This window comes from Copadichromis virginalis, linkage group LG20, assembly GCF_057382275.1.
Source record: "Copadichromis virginalis isolate Kocher_CV1m ecotype Utaka linkage group LG20, C_Virginalis_male_GT1.1, whole genome shotgun sequence".
Lineage (NCBI taxonomy): Eukaryota > Metazoa > Chordata > Actinopteri > Cichliformes > Cichlidae > Copadichromis > Copadichromis virginalis.
This window is the reverse complement of record NC_140637.1, coordinates 17,134,270-17,154,116: the sequence shown is the minus strand read 5'-3', so window position 1 is coordinate 17,154,116 and position 19,847 is coordinate 17,134,270. Positions and strand designations below refer to the sequence as shown.

General features: G+C 40.2%; 1 protein-coding gene across 1 annotated transcript; it reads left to right on the top strand.

The window, feature by feature from the left end:
- The first annotated feature begins 625 nt into the window (after positions 1–625).
- On the top strand, positions 626–19,569 carry LOC146684546 (oxysterol-binding protein-related protein 2-like). The gene is made up of 14 exons (XM_085443345.1): positions 626–720; positions 987–1,132; positions 1,239–1,311; positions 6,296–6,371; positions 7,611–7,745; positions 8,023–8,120; positions 8,207–8,389; positions 9,905–10,012; positions 10,083–10,172; positions 10,254–10,380; positions 10,814–10,933; positions 12,480–12,603; positions 13,942–14,032; positions 15,158–19,569. Exons 2-14 carry the CDS (start codon positions 1,096–1,098, stop codon positions 15,258–15,260), a joined length of 1,365 nt encoding a protein of 454 aa, XP_085299471.1. The 5' UTR covers positions 626–720; positions 987–1,095; the 3' UTR covers positions 15,261–19,569.
- Positions 19,570–19,847: the final 278 nt, after the last annotated feature.

Genomic DNA, 19,847 nt, shown 5'->3' with positions numbered 1-19,847 from the left:
AAAACAAATAAAAACAAAAGAAACCTCTAGAATTTTTAAACAACCCGTTGATATTTCATCTTTCGATATATTTTTTTAACCTGCTCTTCAATGTTACACTATAATAAACCACCCATCCATCATTCCAACCACACAAAATGTACATGAACTAAGATTGCCTCAGGATGTTACCACAAACTCATCAATCCATTATTTATCTCCATGTCAGGGGTGAATTTGCACCTGTATTAAAAGCTAAAGATCGTACAAAATGTACAAATTAAGGTACAGTTTAATAATGCAGCCTAATAATTTGCATGCATATAAACAACTGCAGATTTATTTAAATATTTAGTAAGTCTTGGTCATTTTAAACTCGCGATTACAAACCCTTTAGCTTCTATGTGCGCCTGTGTTACTGGTATAAATAAAATAAAATAATAAACTTATAATAATCACTTAACACATATTAATATTAATATTTAAAGAGTCTGGTCCATCCAGCCTGAGCCCAGTGTTGCCTTTTTTAATGTCACATTATTGGTTATGTGTAAAAATAGCCTTTGGACCCCACGTTTGCTCTTTGCCCTTTATTTTCTGGACCTCTGCATCCTGCGCTCTGATTGGCTGACGAACCTGCCAATCGTGGTGTCCTTGCTGCCCACTTCCGCCTACTTCCAGAGGCACCACAGTGCTCGGTTGTTTATTTTACCGGAGCATTAATTTTACCTGAACTCACAGGTATATGTGACTGAGCTGTGTTTAAATGTCCGTGCCAGTGTCGGCTGTGGTTTGTTGTTGACTGTGTTGATGTTGTTACATCGTTTTTTGCCCAGCGGACATTTACACCATCTGCAGCAGCGATGCTAAGGGCTCGTTAGCTAGTCTTAAAGCTAACTAATGGCTTTTTTAGAGGAGCACGGCGACTGACAGCCAGAGAGGAAGCTGTTTTTGTTTTGATTACATTACTCATGCGCTTGGTGTTGACGCTGCTGGTGTCGTTGTAGGTGGTGGGTGCTGCTGTCTGTGATGCTCGGAGGGAGGCTGGACTCCAGGGACAGGCCAACGGTGGAAACATGACTTCTGAGTAACCTGCAGCTACTTTGTCTGCTCAGTATGAACAGCGAGGAGGAGTTTTTCGACGCTGAGACAGGTGAGACATGTCGACGAAGGCCCAAATTAGTTAATTATATATAGTTATTTCCTGTATACTTACTTTGTTTCCTCCTCCTACTCCCGCTCTTGCTCATCATCCCCAGGGTTGGAGTCAGATGATTCCTGCGAGGTCAGCTTTAAAGATGCCACACAGGAGAATGGAGTGTGGGAGCGCAGGTGAGGGGCCGTGCACACGCGGGGAATAATTACGGAAAAACATAATCACTTCATTGACGCAGAGCTGTTCTGAGTGATCACCTCGATCCTCTGAAAGGTTAAAGCAGGAGTGATGGAGAGATTGATAAAGGAGTCTCCCTGATGCTATGATGTTTGCAGATGATATTGTGATCTGTAGTGAGGGTGGAAGCAGGTGGAAAAGAACCTGGAGAGGTGGAGGTATGCTTTAGAGAAAAGAGTAGTGAAATTTAGTGAGGCTGCAAGGAGCAAACAGAGTGAAGGTGCACAAGTACCTGGGGTCAACCATTTAAAGCAATGGGCAGTGCATAAGAGAGGTGAAAAGGAGTTTGTAGGTAGTTAGGAGAGGAGACAAGTGTTGGGGTGATTTATGACAGAAGGATAGCAGCAAGAGTGAAAGGGTTGGTGTGTGAGAGGAGGGTGCTAGAGATAGAGTAAGATGGAGACAGATGATCTATCATGAGTTCTGAACTTAGAGATGTGTGGTGAAGAGTGTTCCGTGCTCCTGCATCACTGTGGGATGTCATGCTTTGTGGTAGAGAGGAAGGCTCTGCAGAGGGTGGTGAAAGCTCCACAGAGCATTGTTGGCAGCATCCCCCAGACCACCGTCACCACAAACATCTACACTAGCAGCAAAAGGGCCTCTCTGTCTTGAAAGACCCTACTTACCCAGGAAACAGACTGTTTGTCCCACTCCCCTCTCCCCTCAGGCTGGATGTTGCGGAGCATCAATTGCAGAACCACCAGACTGAGGAACAGCTTCTTCTTCAGGCTGCAAGACGGTTGAACTCTGGTGGTGCTCTGTAGTCTCTGCTGCTCCCAGCCAGAGGAAACAGACATGTGAAGCCACTTGTCTTTCCACTGCACACAATTTGATTATTTTTAGAAAATGGTCTTATTTGTACTGATACTGTATATACTTTTTCTTTTCCCTTTTTCCTGTATTGCTCTTTTGTGTTCTCTTGGCTTTTACACGGAACCTAGGTGCACAATTTTGTTTCACCTCATGTGAATACATGTGTTAGAATGACATTGAACACCTTGGAATCCTTGAATATATACACATTTAGTAATTTTCAAAAGGAAAAAAGAGAAAACCAAGATTCCAAGGTTTGCGTGTATTCACAGACTATAACAAGGTGAACTATAACGTGCATCCATCTCCTTATCAGACACTTTTTACACAGTCAAATAAATGTTATTGCTGCCTGTTCAGATACTGTGCTCTTTCACAGTAGGCAAAGTCTCTCGCTGAATGGATGCTTGGTTTCCTCTTGCCTCTTTAAATTGCTTGCCACCATGTTAGCATTAGTTGTTCTCTATTAATGACACACTCGAGCTGAAGGCTGTTGACATCCTGAGTCCAGCTGAAGCCACGACATCGGTGGTTTAATTAGCCTGTTTTCTTTTTCTTTAGGTGGTAAAAGTGATCAGTTTCACTTCTTCCAAAATTCTCTTCCCCTCACTATTAGTTAGGGCTGTTGATATGTACTAATATAGTAAATTTAAATGTCATTCACTATTTTTTTTGTGTATTTACAATATTAATGTTTGGGTGCACGATTTGGGAGCTACTTTGTATTAAAACACTCATTAAATCAGAAAACGAGGGGATATTATTTGAAAGAATAGTGTTGCATCTCTAAATTAAACCAATACTCATATATGACCTGCCAGTTGTGTATTACATATTCCATGTAATGCATGTCAGTACCAATGTCCACTAATGTTATATTAACATAAAAAGCATTGTACTGACAACTAATTTTACTAATAGATATTCAAACTGGAGAAAAGAATTTGGAGGACAGTTATAACCTCAGACGATAAAAGAAATTATGTCTGTATTTAAGAGTAATTTAAAACTGTGAATTACAGTCTTCAAAAAATTAAGCATATTTTAAATTAACTGAAATTTGTGGCATTTTGCATCATGCAGAAGATTGGGCATCCTCTGTATCAGCTGACCGAGTGTGAATAATGTTGCCAGAGGTGCTTTATTTGAGTGTGACAGATTAGATTAAAATAGTTTAGAGAAGATCACATCAACCCCAGTGGCTGCAATTGGTTTTGTCTGCTCTACCAACTCTGCCATCACTGTCCTCTGCCAGAAGGTCTGTGGACACCTCTGCAGTAGATGTTCCAGAGGTGGATGGTCATGTGGAGTTAGCATGCTCCCATCTTATATTAAAGCTTCCTCCCAAAGACATGAATGTTAGGTTTTGGTAATTAGTGATTAGAAATTATCTGTTGGTATGATTGTCTTTCTGACAATCTCTCTTCCACATGTCTTTATCCTGTCTTCCTTCTCTCACCCCAACCGGTCGCAGCAGATGGCCCCGCCCCTCCCTGAGCCTGGTTCTGCTGGAGCTTTCTTCCTGTTAAAAGGGAGTTTTTCCTTCCCACTGTCGCCAAAGTGCTTGCTCATAGGGGGTCATATGATTGTTGGGTTTTTCTCTGTATCTATTATTATAGGATATAATGTACAATATAAATCAGAATCAGAATAGAATTAATCCCGAAGGAAATTATAGGTTACAGCAGGCTAATGGTGCATGCGCACTTACAAAGGAACCCTCTGACTAATCTTTACACAGACATCACATTGGGAGACATGTCAGAGAGGTAGGCTGATAGGAAAAAACAACGAAAATACATAACACGAGGTGAGAGGAGGAGAAAAAAACTCCGACTGAGCTCCTAATGGGAGAACAGTTTGAGAGCAGAAAAAAAACACCCCGGCACAAAAAGCACATGACTGTCAATACACCATAGAAACATATGACAAGCAACAGGGATGGGTAAAAGGTGAGAGACAGCCCGTGTAGACAGCGCATCTGGGCCTGCAGCATATGCACTGGTCCCCTTTGATCCACCGTCTGCATCGGGAGGGAATAAGCATTGAAGGCGTTTGGAAGGGGAGGGGGGGATGAGTGTATACCTGCATGTAGAGCAGGGCGATATGACCAAAAATATTTATCACGATATACATTTGAAAATTTGTGATAACAATATAACTGACGATATAATTGACACTAGACAAAATACTTTACAACTCCACAACTTTATTAGTGCCAAAAAAAATCAACGTATCTTCACTTAAACAAGCAGCTGTTTTTTGCATTAAAGTTATATAAAAATTTTACAGTGCAAATGCAAATTCCTTGCTGACAGTTTAACCAAAAGGCATTTCCAGTGGAAATTGGCCGACATATCCTCAGCGTAACCATGTATAATATCCACGAAATTTAGAAAGAGGTTATACACACACACAATACGGTAATATTATGTTGAAGCACAGTGCGTATCACTCCACGAGGCTCCTCCCTACGATAGCCGTAATGCCCATCAAGCTGTGCGGGTTCGTACCTTGGCAAAGTCGTACTAAAACATTTTCCAGCACCGTGTACCACATAAAATCGTTTCGAGGTCAGTAAACACAACCAGAATTCATACATAAGGCACACGGGATTATAAGGGGCACTGTTGATTTTCAGAAAAATCAAAGGATTGATTTTATGTGTGCCGTATTTTCCAAAGAACACGGTAATAACGACGGCCCGCTAGCATGCGCTACCAAAAATAGTGCTTTGTTGTGTATCTGACGGACGAAAGCTAAACCAGTGCCACATCACTGAAGTTGCAGCATTTTTACAAACCAATTCTGGTTCATCCGTTTCATTCAAAGTGTGTGTGTGTGTGTGTGTGTGTGTGTGTGTGTGTGTGTGTGTGTGTGTGTGTGTGTGTGTGTGTGTCCAGACTTCAGCTGAGACACTGTCCTTCGCCCTGCCAGGCTAAGTAAAGTCTTCCAGCCAACCCAGGTGGCCTTACGTAGGATAGGAAGAAACAATCTATGCACAGTCAACTATCTGGGTGTTTTTGTTCAGCTCCAGCCTTGAGACCACAGCTGGCGCCGAAGTGGTAGCTGCATGAAATGATGGTGGTTTTTACTGTAGTGCGAACAACTCATGTGAATTTCAAAGCTGTTCTAGCAGTCCAACACTGGTCTCTCAATCTCCCGTTGTAGAGCCGTGAGCTTGTCTACAATGTTATCCATCTTGCGCTCCATGATGTTATCAGTCTTGCGCTCAAAGAGCAGATTCTGAGAACTCAAGACTGCCATGACCTTCTCCAATATGTTATCCAATTTTCGCTCAGTGGTCTTATTCTGAGTGTTCACGGCAGCCTCAAACTTCTCCAAGATCTTATCCGTGCTGCGTTCAATGAGCCCATTTTGAGAACTCACGACTCGTCCAATCGTTTCAACACAGCGGGCAGCCTTGTGGGGTTTTGAACAGCCAATTCCGCTTTCTTTAATCTTCGATAAGCTAGGGCCAAGCCAGCTCCGATCAGCAATCAGCAAGAACCCTGTTATCATAGTTCCGAACAGGTAGATGTCTTCGATGTCTTCAATCGACAGTCTTGCCATCCTCCACTTATGCCACCCGTCCATCGTGTATCCGGCAGGGACACTCCAGGACACTCAGGCTCACCCGAGCCCAGGCTTCTCGTTGAGAAGAGGATGTCAGTTGTGTTCAGGGACCAGTTGATCAAATCCATAATTCCTCTTTTAGGTTTTAGAGAACAGACTGTGAGAAAGTGTTCCAGGGAAAGAGTAAGAAAATAGATGAGACTAGCCAAGGACACAAGACGCTAAGCAGGGAAGATAAGGGAAGGGAGAGGAGAAAAGTGCGACCGCCTTCGCCAAGAGCCAAAGTTAAGTAAAGCGCCTTGAGGCGACTGTTGTTGTGATTTGGCGCTATATAAATAAAATTGAACTGAGCTGTCCACCCTGCATATATTTTGGAATAAGAGGTAATGTCAGCATGCTAGCACAACTTTTTATCAAAGATCTAAGCAAAAGAGAGCTAATGAGAAATATGAGCTCTAAGCAGAATTGATAATGGCCTTGATATCTATTAAAACAGTTTTTGTTGCTTAATATCGTTTTTCTTATTCGATCCAGGAAAAAGCTGCCAGCTGAAATGATCTCCAGAAATAACTTCAGTGTTTGGAATATTCTGAAGAAATGCATCGGTATGGTGAGTCCTACCAAACTCATGTCTGTCTCAAGTAATATTGCTGGGTGCTGATTTTGAATCTATGATTTTCATTTCTGTGGTCACTGTGACATGAAATACTTATACACAAAGTTGCGTCATATTATAGCTTCATTAATGGTCTGTCCAGAGTGTCAGTACCTGTAGTTATAATTACTAATGACTACAGAAAGAAAAGAAAAAGTACTCGACCAACGGCTTTACTGCACTATCAAGTGGAAATATGTCCCATCACTATTGTGAACTTAAGCTGTGTGCATGCATCGGTGCAGCAACACAATGTGCTCATATAAATCCTGGTTCAGCTGTCATTAGGGGCAGGGGTGAGATATCTGATTTAGCCTATAGGTTTCTACTAGTTTCTAGCTGTGTCCCTATTATGTCATCTCTGGTTTTCACAATCTCCAAATGAAACTGTGAGAAAAGAAAGCTACAGTCTAAAAATTGTACATAGCCAGTCCTCTGCAAATAATCTGTTAGCTGTTTGACAACTACCCTTTCAAGAATTTTTGATATGAAAGGAAGGTTAGAAATTGGCCTATTATTAGCTAAGGGAGCTGGGTCTAGAGATGGCTTTTTAAGTAAAGGTTTAACCTCTGCCAGCTTGAGGGCCTGCGGTACATAGCTGATTATTAGAGATAGGGTTGATCAGATTTAAGATTGGAGTGATTATATTTTCCTGTTCTGCTTATTTCCACTTTCACATTTTTATTCTTGCAGTCTAGTAGAGCTGCTTTGCACAGTTAGGTTAGAAATAATCCATATTTGTCTTATCCCATCCCTCTAATCCAACTGTCTTCTGATTGGCTGCTCCTTGTAACCATGTGGGCAGAGCTTCTGTGGTCACACTCGAGCTGCGATGACCATATTAGGGAAATTTCCATATTTGCTGACAGCAAGGTGAAAGCATAACAGGTCAACTTTGAATAACTGAGTGCTTTTGCTTACTTAATCTCTCTGTTACAAAATCAGTCTTGACTGAACTCGTCTTTACATTTGCTTCTGGAAGTCATTTCAAAATAACCAAAATAATTAAATGAACATCTGAACTGTAAATGTGAATGTTGTGCTATTGTTACTCCTGCTTTTTAAAACCGGTGAATGTTTGTTGTAAGTTAAGTAATGTGTTGCATAAGTTGTTTGAAGTGAGGTAATTTCTGTCAGCCTTTGAGTTATTTTTCTGAATGAGAGTGATTGATTGTTTTTGTTGTGCTGCCACAGGAGCTGTCCAAAATAGCAATGCCGGTCGTGTTTAACGAGCCGCTCAGCTTTCTCCAGAGAATCTCAGAGTACATGGAGCACACTCACCTCATCCACAAAGCCTGCAGTTTATCAGACTCCATAGACCGCATGCAGGTACAGGCAGCACACACACGTGATGTTGTGATGTTTTAAAAATACTGTCAGTGCATTTAAATTTCTCCCAGAAATACATTTCCTCTGAACATTGCTAAGGAAAATAATGAACTGTTTAAAGCTCTTTTTCTTTCTTTTTTTTAAGTGTATGAACCAAAAATAAACCCAAAATAAACACTAGAAAAGCAGGAATGAGGGATTGTTTTCTAAAAATGACTTTTCACTTGCTGTCAGTGGCTGCAGCCCGGCTCTGATTCACGTTACATCTCTGTGACAGGTTGTTGCTGCATTTGCTGTTTCGGCTGTAGCATCTCAATGGGAGAGGACTGGAAAGCCTTTCAATCCTTTGCTGGGGGAGACCTATGAACTCACAAGGTATTGGAGAGGATGGGTTGAAGCTTCATTATGCCTTTATGATGATACTTCAGGTCATCCAGTTATTTCAAATCATCTTTTTTAAGGGAGGACGAAGGCTACAGATTGATCTCGGAGCAGGTGAGCCACCACCCTCCCATCAGTGCCTTCCACGCCGAGTCGCTGAAGAAAGAATTTGAGTTTCATGGCTCTATCTACCCAAAGCTCAAGTTCTGGGGCAAAAGTGTGGAAGCTGAACCTAAAGGCACCATGACGCTGGAGTTACTAAAGTGAGATTTCCCTGCAGTTATTGATCTAGTGTTCTGCACACCCACTTTTCTGCTGGTGCTAGGCTTTTAGCTGCATTATTAAACTTTCATAACATGTTGAACTTTGGATGACCTCATGTTCATTCATGTTGAAGAAGCCGCAAGCAGCAGCTGGTTAGATTAGCGTAGTCATGGGAAAGGGTTAAACGACTAATCTGGGTCTGCTCAAAGCTCTCAAAATTCCTCATGACTTGGTCCTAATTAATTCTTTAAAACTATAAATAAAACCTCAAATGATCCGGATTTCACTTATGGACTGAACAAGCAAGAAATTATGTTAACTAGAGCGTTTTAGATGTGCTGATACATGGAATTTATCTACACACAGTATTATCACATTGAACATGAGTGCTGTAAACTGACTCTGTTGACGTTTGACACACTGAGCAATTTTCCCCTAACTTCAGTCCAATAAAAAATAAAAGCATCCAGTTAATTATTGGATGTTTGTGATGTTGAAGATGCTTTCTCTGTGAGGTTTTCAGATCATAGTTTCTTTATATTTTGCGTTTTACACCTTTTCCTACTGACAAGGACCTTCCTTGTGGTTATTTGTACTACAACAGCATAATTAAGTAATAGATAAACCATTAAATAACAGAAAAGTTCCTGTCCTTAAAATGAACTAATATAGAAATTTCCCACTTTTTTTAGAGTGGGTCCACAGGGAATTAATAAAAACTAGAATTGCAGGACAGTCTGGGTAATGGCAGGCCAGAACTTTTCATGTAATTTTTCTTTCATTTATTGCATCGGGATTTCTTTTTTCATGTACAGAAACTGAGACATATTGTTAAACTTGCGTTTCTTTTTTTATGTTGACTTATCTCAGGGATAAAATATGTAGTTGAACTTTTGTACACTGACGAAAAGGGGATTTACAAAGGTGGCGATCGTATGAAACTGAGGTTTCAGTTGATTAAGATTCATTTGGCATCTAATGGGTTAACAAAATCTTCAGAGTTATTGTTATGGATGAGCAGTAAGTGTATTTAATTACGTACAGTTGTATTTTGAGACTTTTAAATTATATTTAGATGTGAAATGATGAACCATTGATATAAAAATCTGTCTTCCTTAAGCATGTATTCAGCAGAGTTATTAGCTCAATGAAATGTAATAAGTTGAGTGTTTGACAGATAAAATGAGGGCTTTATTAATATATTCCCTGCTGAAAAATAAGCGTTATTGGTTATTTTCCACTTCTTTTGGGTTGTTGAGTAAAACGCTAACTTCACAAATTGTGTGAAAATCTTCTCAGTTGTATATATCCTTTTAGAAAAAAACCCACAGCATGCTTAACTCTCGAACTTGTATTTTGTATTTTATGTATTTAATATAGCACAGCAGGGGAAAGCCTCGGGCTGATTTACATCTTATTAAATACATTATATATGTAATTGTGAGTGCTGAAGTTTTTATTATTATTTAGAAAATGTCGAACTGGTCCTTTAAGATGTTGTGATTTTGTGACAGACATAAAGAAGCTTACACGTGGACGAATCCAATGTGCTGTGTGCATAACATCATCCTGGGAAAACTCTGGATTGAACAGTATGGAACTGTAGAGATAGTCAACCACAGGTAATGAAAACTTACAGCTTTTTGAATCACTGATATTTATTAAACAATAATTTTGCCTTTAATTCGTCAGGACGGGTGATAAGTGTGTCCTAAACTTCAAACCCTGTGGGATGTTTGGAAAGGAACTGCACAAAGTAGAAGGTCATATCCAAGATAAAAGGTAAGAACCTAAGCACGTCATCACTGTCTGTGAATTTTAGTTGTGTTAGTTTTCTCTAAATGGAGTTTGTTGTTGAAACAGTAAGAAGAAGCGGCGAGTTATGTATGGGAAATGGACAGAGTGCATGTACAGCGTGGACCCCAAGGTTTACGACGCGTACAAGAAGTCTGAGAAGAAGAGCGGGGGCGAGTCAAAGAAGCTGAGACAGGTGAGGATCGTTTCTGCTTTTACTGAAAGCTGAGATGAAATCCCTCTGAGTTTGCTCTCACGTTTCTCTTTAACATGTTTGATGTGTGATTTTTTTTCTCACAACTCTGAAATTCTTCTCTTAAACTGCATCTTTTCCTTTCACAATAACATGCAGTGGCTTTAGTAGAAGGTAAGGTGAAAGTGTATTGATATCTGTAGTGTGCTGCTGCTGTTGTCTAGTTATGTTGAGAGTGTAGTGTTGATTAGATCATTGCCAGCACTAATCCATGATGTCTTGCAATGACATGCATCGTTGCTTGAGAGACGTGTTGAATTTGTGGCGACCGTAGTTCTGTTAATCACCCGTTTGCACATGAACTGTTTGTAATGTAAACCCAAACTCGTTAGACGGAGTTGTTTAACTAGCTGTGTGTCTGTTTCTGTGTGTGTAGGAGCGTAGCTGTGAAGCAGAGGAGGCAGATGAGATGCCAGAAGTTCAAGAGACTGTGACTGTGATACCAGGAAGTGCCTTACTGTGGAGGATAACATCTCGGCCCGCTCACTCAGCACAGGTCGGTGATGAGGTTTGGCATTTCCTGCAGAAATATTGTTCAGTTATCACTGGAAAGTATTTGACTGTATAAAATCAGCCAAATATAATAAAAATCCTGGCTTCACACCCTCATAATGAGCTTGCTTTAGTATATTTAATGAGGCCATGCAAAATTATACGATCACATGGTGCTTTCTTTGAAATTTGCTGCTCATCTTTTTGCACAAAGAGTGCCTAAAGTTTAACTTTACTAAGCTTTAAAGGGAAGCACTTAATTGATCTCATGATCATTTGCAACAGAGCTTAAATCTGCTTTTCAGTCCTGAAGATTTCATGCCTCTTTTAATGGTTTACAAATCCTGGAAAAAATGAGATGACTTGAGTCTTTTTCACCATCGAACTGACCGGAGGGCTCATTTTACAAGCGCTCTTTGAATGGCGATAATTCCTTTACTGTTTGTGCTAGAGACAAAAATTCAAATGGTTTTGAAAAGAAGAGAAGACGAGCTTTATGGGGGTATTTGGTGTATCACAGTAGCAAAAAGCATTCAGGAAAAGTACTGCTGTCTGAACAGACAGAAAAATCAGTTCTGCTTATATGTGCCCTACGATGTGCGCTTCACATTACCATGATTCCTCAACCATTTTTGGTCTAGAGCAGTGGTTCTTAACCTGGGTTCGATCGAACCCTAGGGGTTCGGTTAGTCGGATTTTAGGAGTTCAGCAGAGCCTCCACCGTGACATGCATGGCTCATTTTGTGCACCAGTAAAAAACATATCTATGTCTTGAATTTGAAAAAAAAATCACATTTTATTTTTCACTAAAGAGGGGTTCAGTGAATGCGCATATGAAACTGGTGGGGTTCGGTATCTCCAACAAGGTTAAGAACCACTGGTCTAGAGAGAAAATGGTCGAGGTGGTTGTAAGTGGTAGTAGATGTAAATGGGTGCGAGGAAACAGGCAGCCTGTCACAGTAAATGGACTGGTTCAGATAAACAGCCTTTCTACTCAGTTGAGCACTCAAAGTGGTTTCTACAGGTCTCATTCACCCACTTAAATTGATTCTACCCTTTTATCTAAGCGTAATTGCTTTTTAAAATTCACACACCTAGCCCAAGGACACTTCAGCATGTGAGAGGTGTCTGGGATCGATCCACCACTCTACCTCCTACACTGGTGACCTGTAGGGAAGCACATGTCAGGTTACTGTGCAAGTTACAATGTTGGGTTTCATAAGAGTTTGCCGTTACGATGTACCTGTAACATCGAAGTTATGCTGAAGGTGTTGTACAGATGCACAGCTCATTCTGAGGGTCTTGAGTGTCAGGTGGGAGACATTGGTGACATCTTTCCTATGGAATGACCACACAATCTGCTCTCACATATGTATAACTGTGGAAGACGTGTGACATGCTAGCTTTACCTCATGGAGTTTACACCAAATGTTATTTCACATTTTAGTTTCCATTTTTGTATAACTTTTGATACACATTGTGGCAATAGGACCACATAACAATGCACCATGCAGCACTGTTTGAACAAAGCCCTTTCTCCCTTTTTATAGATGTATAACTTCACCAGCTTTGCCATAACACTAAACGAGCTGGAGCCCGGCATGGAGAGACTACTGTTGCCAACAGACTGCCGGCTGAGGCCTGACATCAGAGCGATGGAGAATGGAGACATAGGTAACGTCAACCTCACCTGAAAAGAGAACAGCTGAAACTGTACATGTGTACTTTTTGGTGACCAGGACACTATGAGCCTCTAAAACTGTGGAACAGGGTCCCGTCAGGAGCACTGGGATAATTCCTGGTGCCCTGAGGGTCATTTTGGTCTACATTGAGCTTAACAGGTGATAAAATGACAAGCAGGAATGAGTTAGCAAATTCTGAGAATCAGATTCACTTCACCCAAGTCACCCTCACCCAGTGTTTGTTATGACTGCCATGTCCTGTGTGACTTTATCCTGGTTACCCCTTAGCCATAACATACCTTAAAATTTGTTGGTCCTAAACATATGTTTTGTGATCTGAGTAAAATTCTCTGAGATGAGCGTAATGGATAAGTCTGGTAACCTCCATCAACACTACAGGTGTATTTATACAGGTATTTCTAGTAAAAAATAGTGTTGAGCAGTAAACTTTTCGTGATGTGTCAGCCACCTCATCCAGCCTTTTGAAGGAGGGACACTGAAGCATCCCCAACCCAACAGAGAGAGCAGAACTCTCCATCATGTCCTGGGTCTGCTGCAGGACCTCCTCTCAGTTGGACATGCCTTAAACACCTTAACAAGGAGGCATCCTAATCAGATGGCCAAACCACATCAACTGACTCCTTTAGATGTGGAGCAGCTTGACTCTGAGCTCTTGGCCCAATTTCTAAGGGAGAGCCCAGACATTCTACAGAGGAAGCTCTTTTCTAATGCTTTTATCCACCATCTCATTATTTTGGTCACTTCATGGCAATAAATGAACATGGATCAACTAGAAAATTTTACAGCTTTGCTTTCATGATCAGCTCTGCCATGAGACTCTGAAACAGAATGGAGTTTGTTTCAGGTTCACAGCTCCTCTGTGAAAACAGTAGAGCTTATTTTTAAACAAATAAGTGGCATGACATCTAACCAAAAAGCAGAAGAAGCAACCTGTTAAGGACTGACTTCTTTCTCCAAGTAGTTACTGTATTTGTTCTCTAAAATAGCTTTTTTTTATTTAGGGTTTATTTCTTCTTTATGGTGACTTCAAAAATATGTTTTATCCTAAAGATGCCTGACAAAAGAATGAGTCAATATAAAGGCCCATTTACACAAAAGTAAACTAATAATAATATGATGGTATACTATAAAACCACTAGAATCTTTGGTCATACCACCCAGGCCTAATAGGTTAAAAAGACCATGTAGGGAAAGATTACAAAATTATCAGCCTCCTAGTTTATACAAACACAGTGGCCAAAGGTGAAGTCGAGTTATCGTTTCGGTCTGACCTTCTCTAAAAGTTTCTTTTGTATTTGTGTGTTTATAGATTTGGCGAGTTCTGAGAAAGAGCGTTTAGAGGAGAAACAGAGAGCTGCACGCAGGGAACGATCCAAGGACGAGGAGGAGTGGTCAACCAGGTGAGAGGTTCTGAGGATTTAAAGAGATTTGGGGAGGTTTTTTTATAGACCGATTTTATGATTTCATACACTTGTAGCATGACAATCTCATGTTTGTACTCAATATGTCAGTATTATCAGACCAAATCAGATTTACTTTACCTCTAGCATGAAACACAGTGAGCAGAGGTTCAACATGAAGAGAGAGGCCGCTTGTATAATCACTCTGTTATTTTATAATGTCCAAACTCAGAATGTGTAAATTCGTCTACCTCCCAAAATTTCATTTTCTACAAGCAATGCTTGAGTGATGCATTTTACAGATGGAAATAACTAGCTAGACGTTTTAAAATAGACGTTAGTTTGAATTGGAACCCATTTGAACCATAGAGCTTTTATTTATTGGAGTCAGGACTTTATAATGCAGGAATTAATAAAGTGGGTGACATCCATTTACCAGACTGAAGCACATAGCTAACATTTGCAGTATCTTCAGTTTATTGTTCCAGTTAATGCTGGGATTGCATATAAAGTTCAATAAAATTATAAATCACTACAAAATAAACTTTTAAATACTGAAAAATTCTGTCAGTCTGACAGATAGATTGACAAATCTAATTAAAATAAGCTAACAGTGTGCAGATGACTCAGTGAATGACTGTCCTGGCCAAACAGTCAATCACTCCAGAATGCGCCTCCCTTCTCTTTACTTAAGTTTGAAATATTTGCCCAAAATGCTCAAGAGTGAATTTAGCCAACATCATGGTGATTGAAGTATTATCTCTCCATATTTTAGCAGTTGATTGTGTTCGTATTGTTTGCTCCGCAGCTTGTTTTTCTTCGTGTCTTAACATTTATTTCAGATTCACATTTGGTGTTGTAAACACCAAAGTCTGTTTATGCTATAATTAGTTTTAGACCTGCAATGATCTGCTTTGTTGACATTTACTGGTTAAATAAAGACTGAAGAAAAATAAAACAATAATAAGCAAATGAAGATTGACAAAAAATTGCATTCAAAATCTAATTTGTAATGTGTGGAAACTTCCTTTAATGTGTCCCCAACACACTAATTGCTCATGCTGTGCAGCATTTTTCATAACCATGTTATTAAAAACAGATATGGCTTGTTGACTGCCTCCTCAGGTGGTTCCAGATGGGAACAAACCCTCACACAGGAGCTGAGGACTGGCTGTACACAGGTGGATACTTTGACAGGAACTTCACTGACTGTCCCAACATTTATTGACACAGGAGGTGTTTGGTGTTTAAAACAAAAAACAAACAAAAAAAATCTTCTCTTTGCTAGGTTTCATTTTGTTTCTCTGTGAGTCGTGACAGCCAGACGCTCGCTGGTACTGTGTCTTTGTTAGGATCGATGAAAGTTGATTTCAAACAGGTTATCAGATCATCTCCAGCTGACTGTGACATTTGTCTGCAGGAGATGTGTAACACTAAAGAGAACTGTAGAGTTTACTTACTGTAAGCATCAAGCATCTTCTTTATATGCCCTAAACATGTATGTTACTCACCATTCACTCATCCAAGGGTTTAAAAGCAGCCACCAATGTGATCTGTGGCGTGGTGAGCTACCTGGTGGAGGATGCAAAGGAAATATTTTCAGTTTTAGTTCGGGTACTCAGGTACCATAATCTCACCTGTAGATGTTCCACGCTCTTCTGTCAAGCTGCATTCAAATATCAGGGGATATTTAATCGCATCTGCTACTTTTATATAACCTATTTGGAAATTAGATGTCTGTTTTAGTTAGCACTTAACATCAAAGAAAATGTCACAAAGTGTTTCTGTGAATAGAGACTTACAGTAGAAATGAAAGCTGCTTATAACCACGTTTACTGCCTCAGTAAACAGATATGTTGGTACATTATATTGTTCTCCGCTGTAACATAGGTAATGTGTATAATAACCATGCATGCTCACCAACATCATAATTTCCACAAGTTAAAGCCATACAAAAAACTTTTTCTGCACTGAGAATAAAAGCCTCCATATAAACCTTTAAGGCAAAGGGATGCAGAAACGAGACGTTTTTAAAAAGTCTGACACTGGCCGCCTCCCTGGCTCCTTCACCGCTCACACACTGTGAAAATGTTCACAATGCACAGTAAATATCTGTGGGTGAACGGACAGAGTGTCAGACGCCGTTTACACTTGGTTTTAAAATGTGTCAGGTCCAAATACACCGCATTAAATACGAGTATACAAGCCAGTGATATGGCTTATGGCCCATCTCTGTGTGGTCTGGTAGGCACTGTGAACAATAGAGTTGGAGCTAGCTACTGTGACACCACCCACTGGTTTCTGGACTTTTTCTGGGTGCACATTAAAGCCTCAACATTAGCGTGTTACTCTGCTGGTCGTTATGACTCTTTATCCCTTGAAACCCTCCTAGGAATAACCCTTGTCACTCTTCTGTGATCGAAGTGGTTCTGTCATATTTCAGGCCTGTATATCTCACTAACTTCTGGATGTGCATTAGAAGTTAATGAGGGTTTTCTCTGCCTTTGCTGCTACCCTACTTTTGTCTGATAATTCTATCAAAATGTTCCAAAATAGCAGAAACACAGTGATAAGGTCCAGCTCAGTGACTTGGGTGAGGTGAGGCTGCTGCTGCCTATGTCTACACACCTGTCACTCCCCAGCCTTTAGTCTCACCTGCATCCAGTTGTTGTTATGAAGCACAAACTGTCCACATGTACTGACAGCACTTTTTCTATAACGAGCTGTAAACAAGTTGTCTCCATATCTGAAGCTTTAGTTCTACTTGAGGAATTAAGAGGTTTTTTTGGCATCTCTGCGTTGGCCTCATTTTCAGTCCCAGAGCGCAAAGTGCCAAAAACTGCAGCCCCTCTAATAACAACTTGAGACTGGCTCCAAAAACAACTCAGTTCCCACAGGCTCCCATGATAAAATGCCCAACTTTACATCATTAATAAGCGTGTTTACAGCTCCTTCTTCCTTTGATTCCCTCATATTTTATTTTTAACTTTTAAACTCAACCCTATCAATGCTGTGTCACTACAGGCAGCTGCAAAGCCCTGAACTGGACTTATCCACTCTGTTTGTGCTGTTGGAGCATTTTTAGTAGACTATCTGACAAATTATGCAGTCTGTGTTCCTTATTTTCTTTATTTTTATTTGTGTGTCATTCAGCTCTAGTTTGCAGATATGTGTCTCTTGCACTTAATGTATGCAACTTTCTGACAAAGCTTGCTAGCCTTAACTGATCACTCATTGCTCCACCCTCTCATCCAGATATCGTGGTGGCTAAAACGCTGATGTTGAGGTTTCTATAACAGCTGCATGATGTCAGAGAGGCTACTTTATCTCTTACAAACCATCAAGCCAGGACGTGGTGGTTTTTCTTTTTGCTATTTTGTGCACCGTTTTTAAAACTTTGCCTGCCAGTCTCTACATCTGGACTCTCCAGACTCTTGACTGATGACAGACAGGTGAATACTTGGGGCACTTTGACACACAGATTGTAAGGAAGTCTGAGCACATGTGGTCCGATCCTTGGAGGCAACACTGTGATGAGTCTTGACTGTTCACTTGTGATCCAATTTCCAGAGTGGTTTTTTAAAACCAAGTGTAAACACTGCATTAAATACATATTTTTAATAATGCTCTGAGCTTCGGTGCTGCCAAACAATATTAAACATCATAGGTAATACTTATAATAATGAACACACTGATTTTCTGCTCTAACTTCACTTTGGAGCTTATAGGATCGTAAACACGTATGATAATGTTTCCATGAAAATGGTTAATAAGCTTTCAACTACAGCTTGAGTCCCGTTTTCTTTTTTTTTTTTCTTTTTTTAATTTGTTTACATTTTTAGCAAATGCCTGCCATTAAAAACTACGCCAAATTAGTTATTCTGAGGTTTTTTGGAGGGTTGTACCCGTGGACGTACAGGCCACTGCGACAGGGATACTTTAATACTGTAGATAATGTAAAAATTCTCAGGCAAGTTCTGCAGTGATAGAGGGCATCCTTTGTTCTGAGTGGATTGTTGGATATTTACATAATGATATCCTCTGGAAATATAAGTTAAACTAACACTAAAAATGTAAAAAGATTACAGACATCTGTTCACATTGGCCTGAGAAAGAGTAGAGGCATCTGTCTCACTGCTCCTCCATTGAAGGTGCACTCCATAGTTTGAACACCTCGGCTTCAAAGTGACTGTGTTGTGCCGTTTGTTTGTACAATGATCCCTGTGAGCCAAAAGTTCAGACTGCTATAAACACTCATTTTCAGACTTTTTTTTTTCCTACTCTTCACTCCATGTGATGGTAGTGAGAGTGGATATCCCTAATTTGGTCAACAGCTATGGCCTTAGGCACTAAGACCCCACCCACCTGCAAGGAGCAGCCAATCAGAAGAACAGTAGTTCTGAGATAAACACTTTGTTCAGAGGTAGAAAGTATAAAAGATAGCTGTAGTTTTGTATTTTAACCCTGTAGTCTTTTTAATGGCCACCAGAGGGCGACCTGAATCCTTGCTTACTCAGTAAACAGTTTGCTGGTGTGTTTATAGAGTCATGTACTAGATTCAGATCATGTTCAATAGAGCACTTTGGTAACTTGTGGTCATGTGATTGATAGTGAGTCAGAGCTGCGTCTCGCTCCTCACACCTGATTTCAAAACACCAAAGTAATTAAAATGTTCAACTCGAGGCTTCATAGCAGGACTTCATTCAACACTGGGTGACGTCCCTGTTGCTGTGTATGTCTTTTATGTTTTTTGTGATTTAGACACAGAGTGAACTGAATGAGCCATGTGTAAGATGGGGTTATTTTGAACTGTGAGTTATGCAGAGCTAATCCAGTACAGTCCAAAAAAGAAAACATGAAGCTGGGAATGAGCATAATCTGTCCCCTTAATGACAAAGCTGCATCATTTTGGCGCCTTTTTCACACGTGGATGAGTAACACTTTGAAAGCAATTTTTTATTTTTTTTCCACCAATCGGAGCCGTGCTTTCAGACACAGTTAAAAGCAAATAAGACGGGATGCTGTAGGCATCATGAACCTATGCAAACTGATCCTTCCAGTCTACCCTCCTGAAATGTGAAATAAAACACTCTTTAGCTAGCAGCCTGTGTGCTGGAGACACTACAGAGGCAGCAGGTAATGAATATTGTGTGCTGGTAGTAAAATGCTCACAGTAGTTTCTTTTTGTTTCTAAGCACTAGTGTTGCATTAAACTGCACATTTCAAATGCTCACTGTCCTGTGCACATATGTACGGTGAAATATCCCACATCATGTCTTCCCCTCTGCTGCTGTTTGTGTCTTTACTCTGAATTCAAAGCACTTTGTGACTCCTGCAGCCGCTCAGAGCTGCAGGATCAATCTGATCCGATCTTGTTTTATCCCCGCTGTCTCTTTGTCGAGCCTCTTTTTGAAAATGTTTACATTGTATGTTTGTCGATCTGTTGTTTCCTTTCCTCTTCATACTGGTATCCACACAGCCGTATGCATACAAAGCATATTTAAGAAATAAATTATGGACTACAAAATCCTTGTGTTGGAAAATCTGGTTATTCTCTCCAGATGTTTTTCTCTCATAACCACCACACGACACTACTTCTCATTTTTGTCTTTTAATTAACAATTTTAAAAAGATTCAAGGCCATTTTTAGTTTTATATAATAGTGGAAAAGAAGTGTACTGGTATTGATTTTGGTATTGATGTTTGTAGATGATGCTGTGATCTGTAGTAAGAGTAGCAAGCAGGTGGGAGAGACCCTGGAGAGCTATGGATGCTTTATAGAGAAAAGGAATAAATATCAGCAGAGGCAAAACGG

What these genes read in the sequence shown, in the direction of transcription:
- LOC146684546 (XM_085443345.1), top strand. Translation starts at nt 1,096, where the DNA reads ATGAACAGCGAGGAGGAGTTTTTCGACGCTGAGACAG. An exon ending in ACTCCATAGACCGCATGCAG is followed by an intron (nt 7,746 to 8,022) that starts GTACAGGCAGCA and finishes TCTCTGTGACAG; the next exon opens with GTTGTTGCTGCATTTGCTGT. An exon ending in GAGACCTATGAACTCACAAG is followed by an intron (nt 8,121 to 8,206) that starts GTATTGGAGAGG and finishes ATCTTTTTTAAG; the next exon opens with GGAGGACGAAGGCTACAGAT.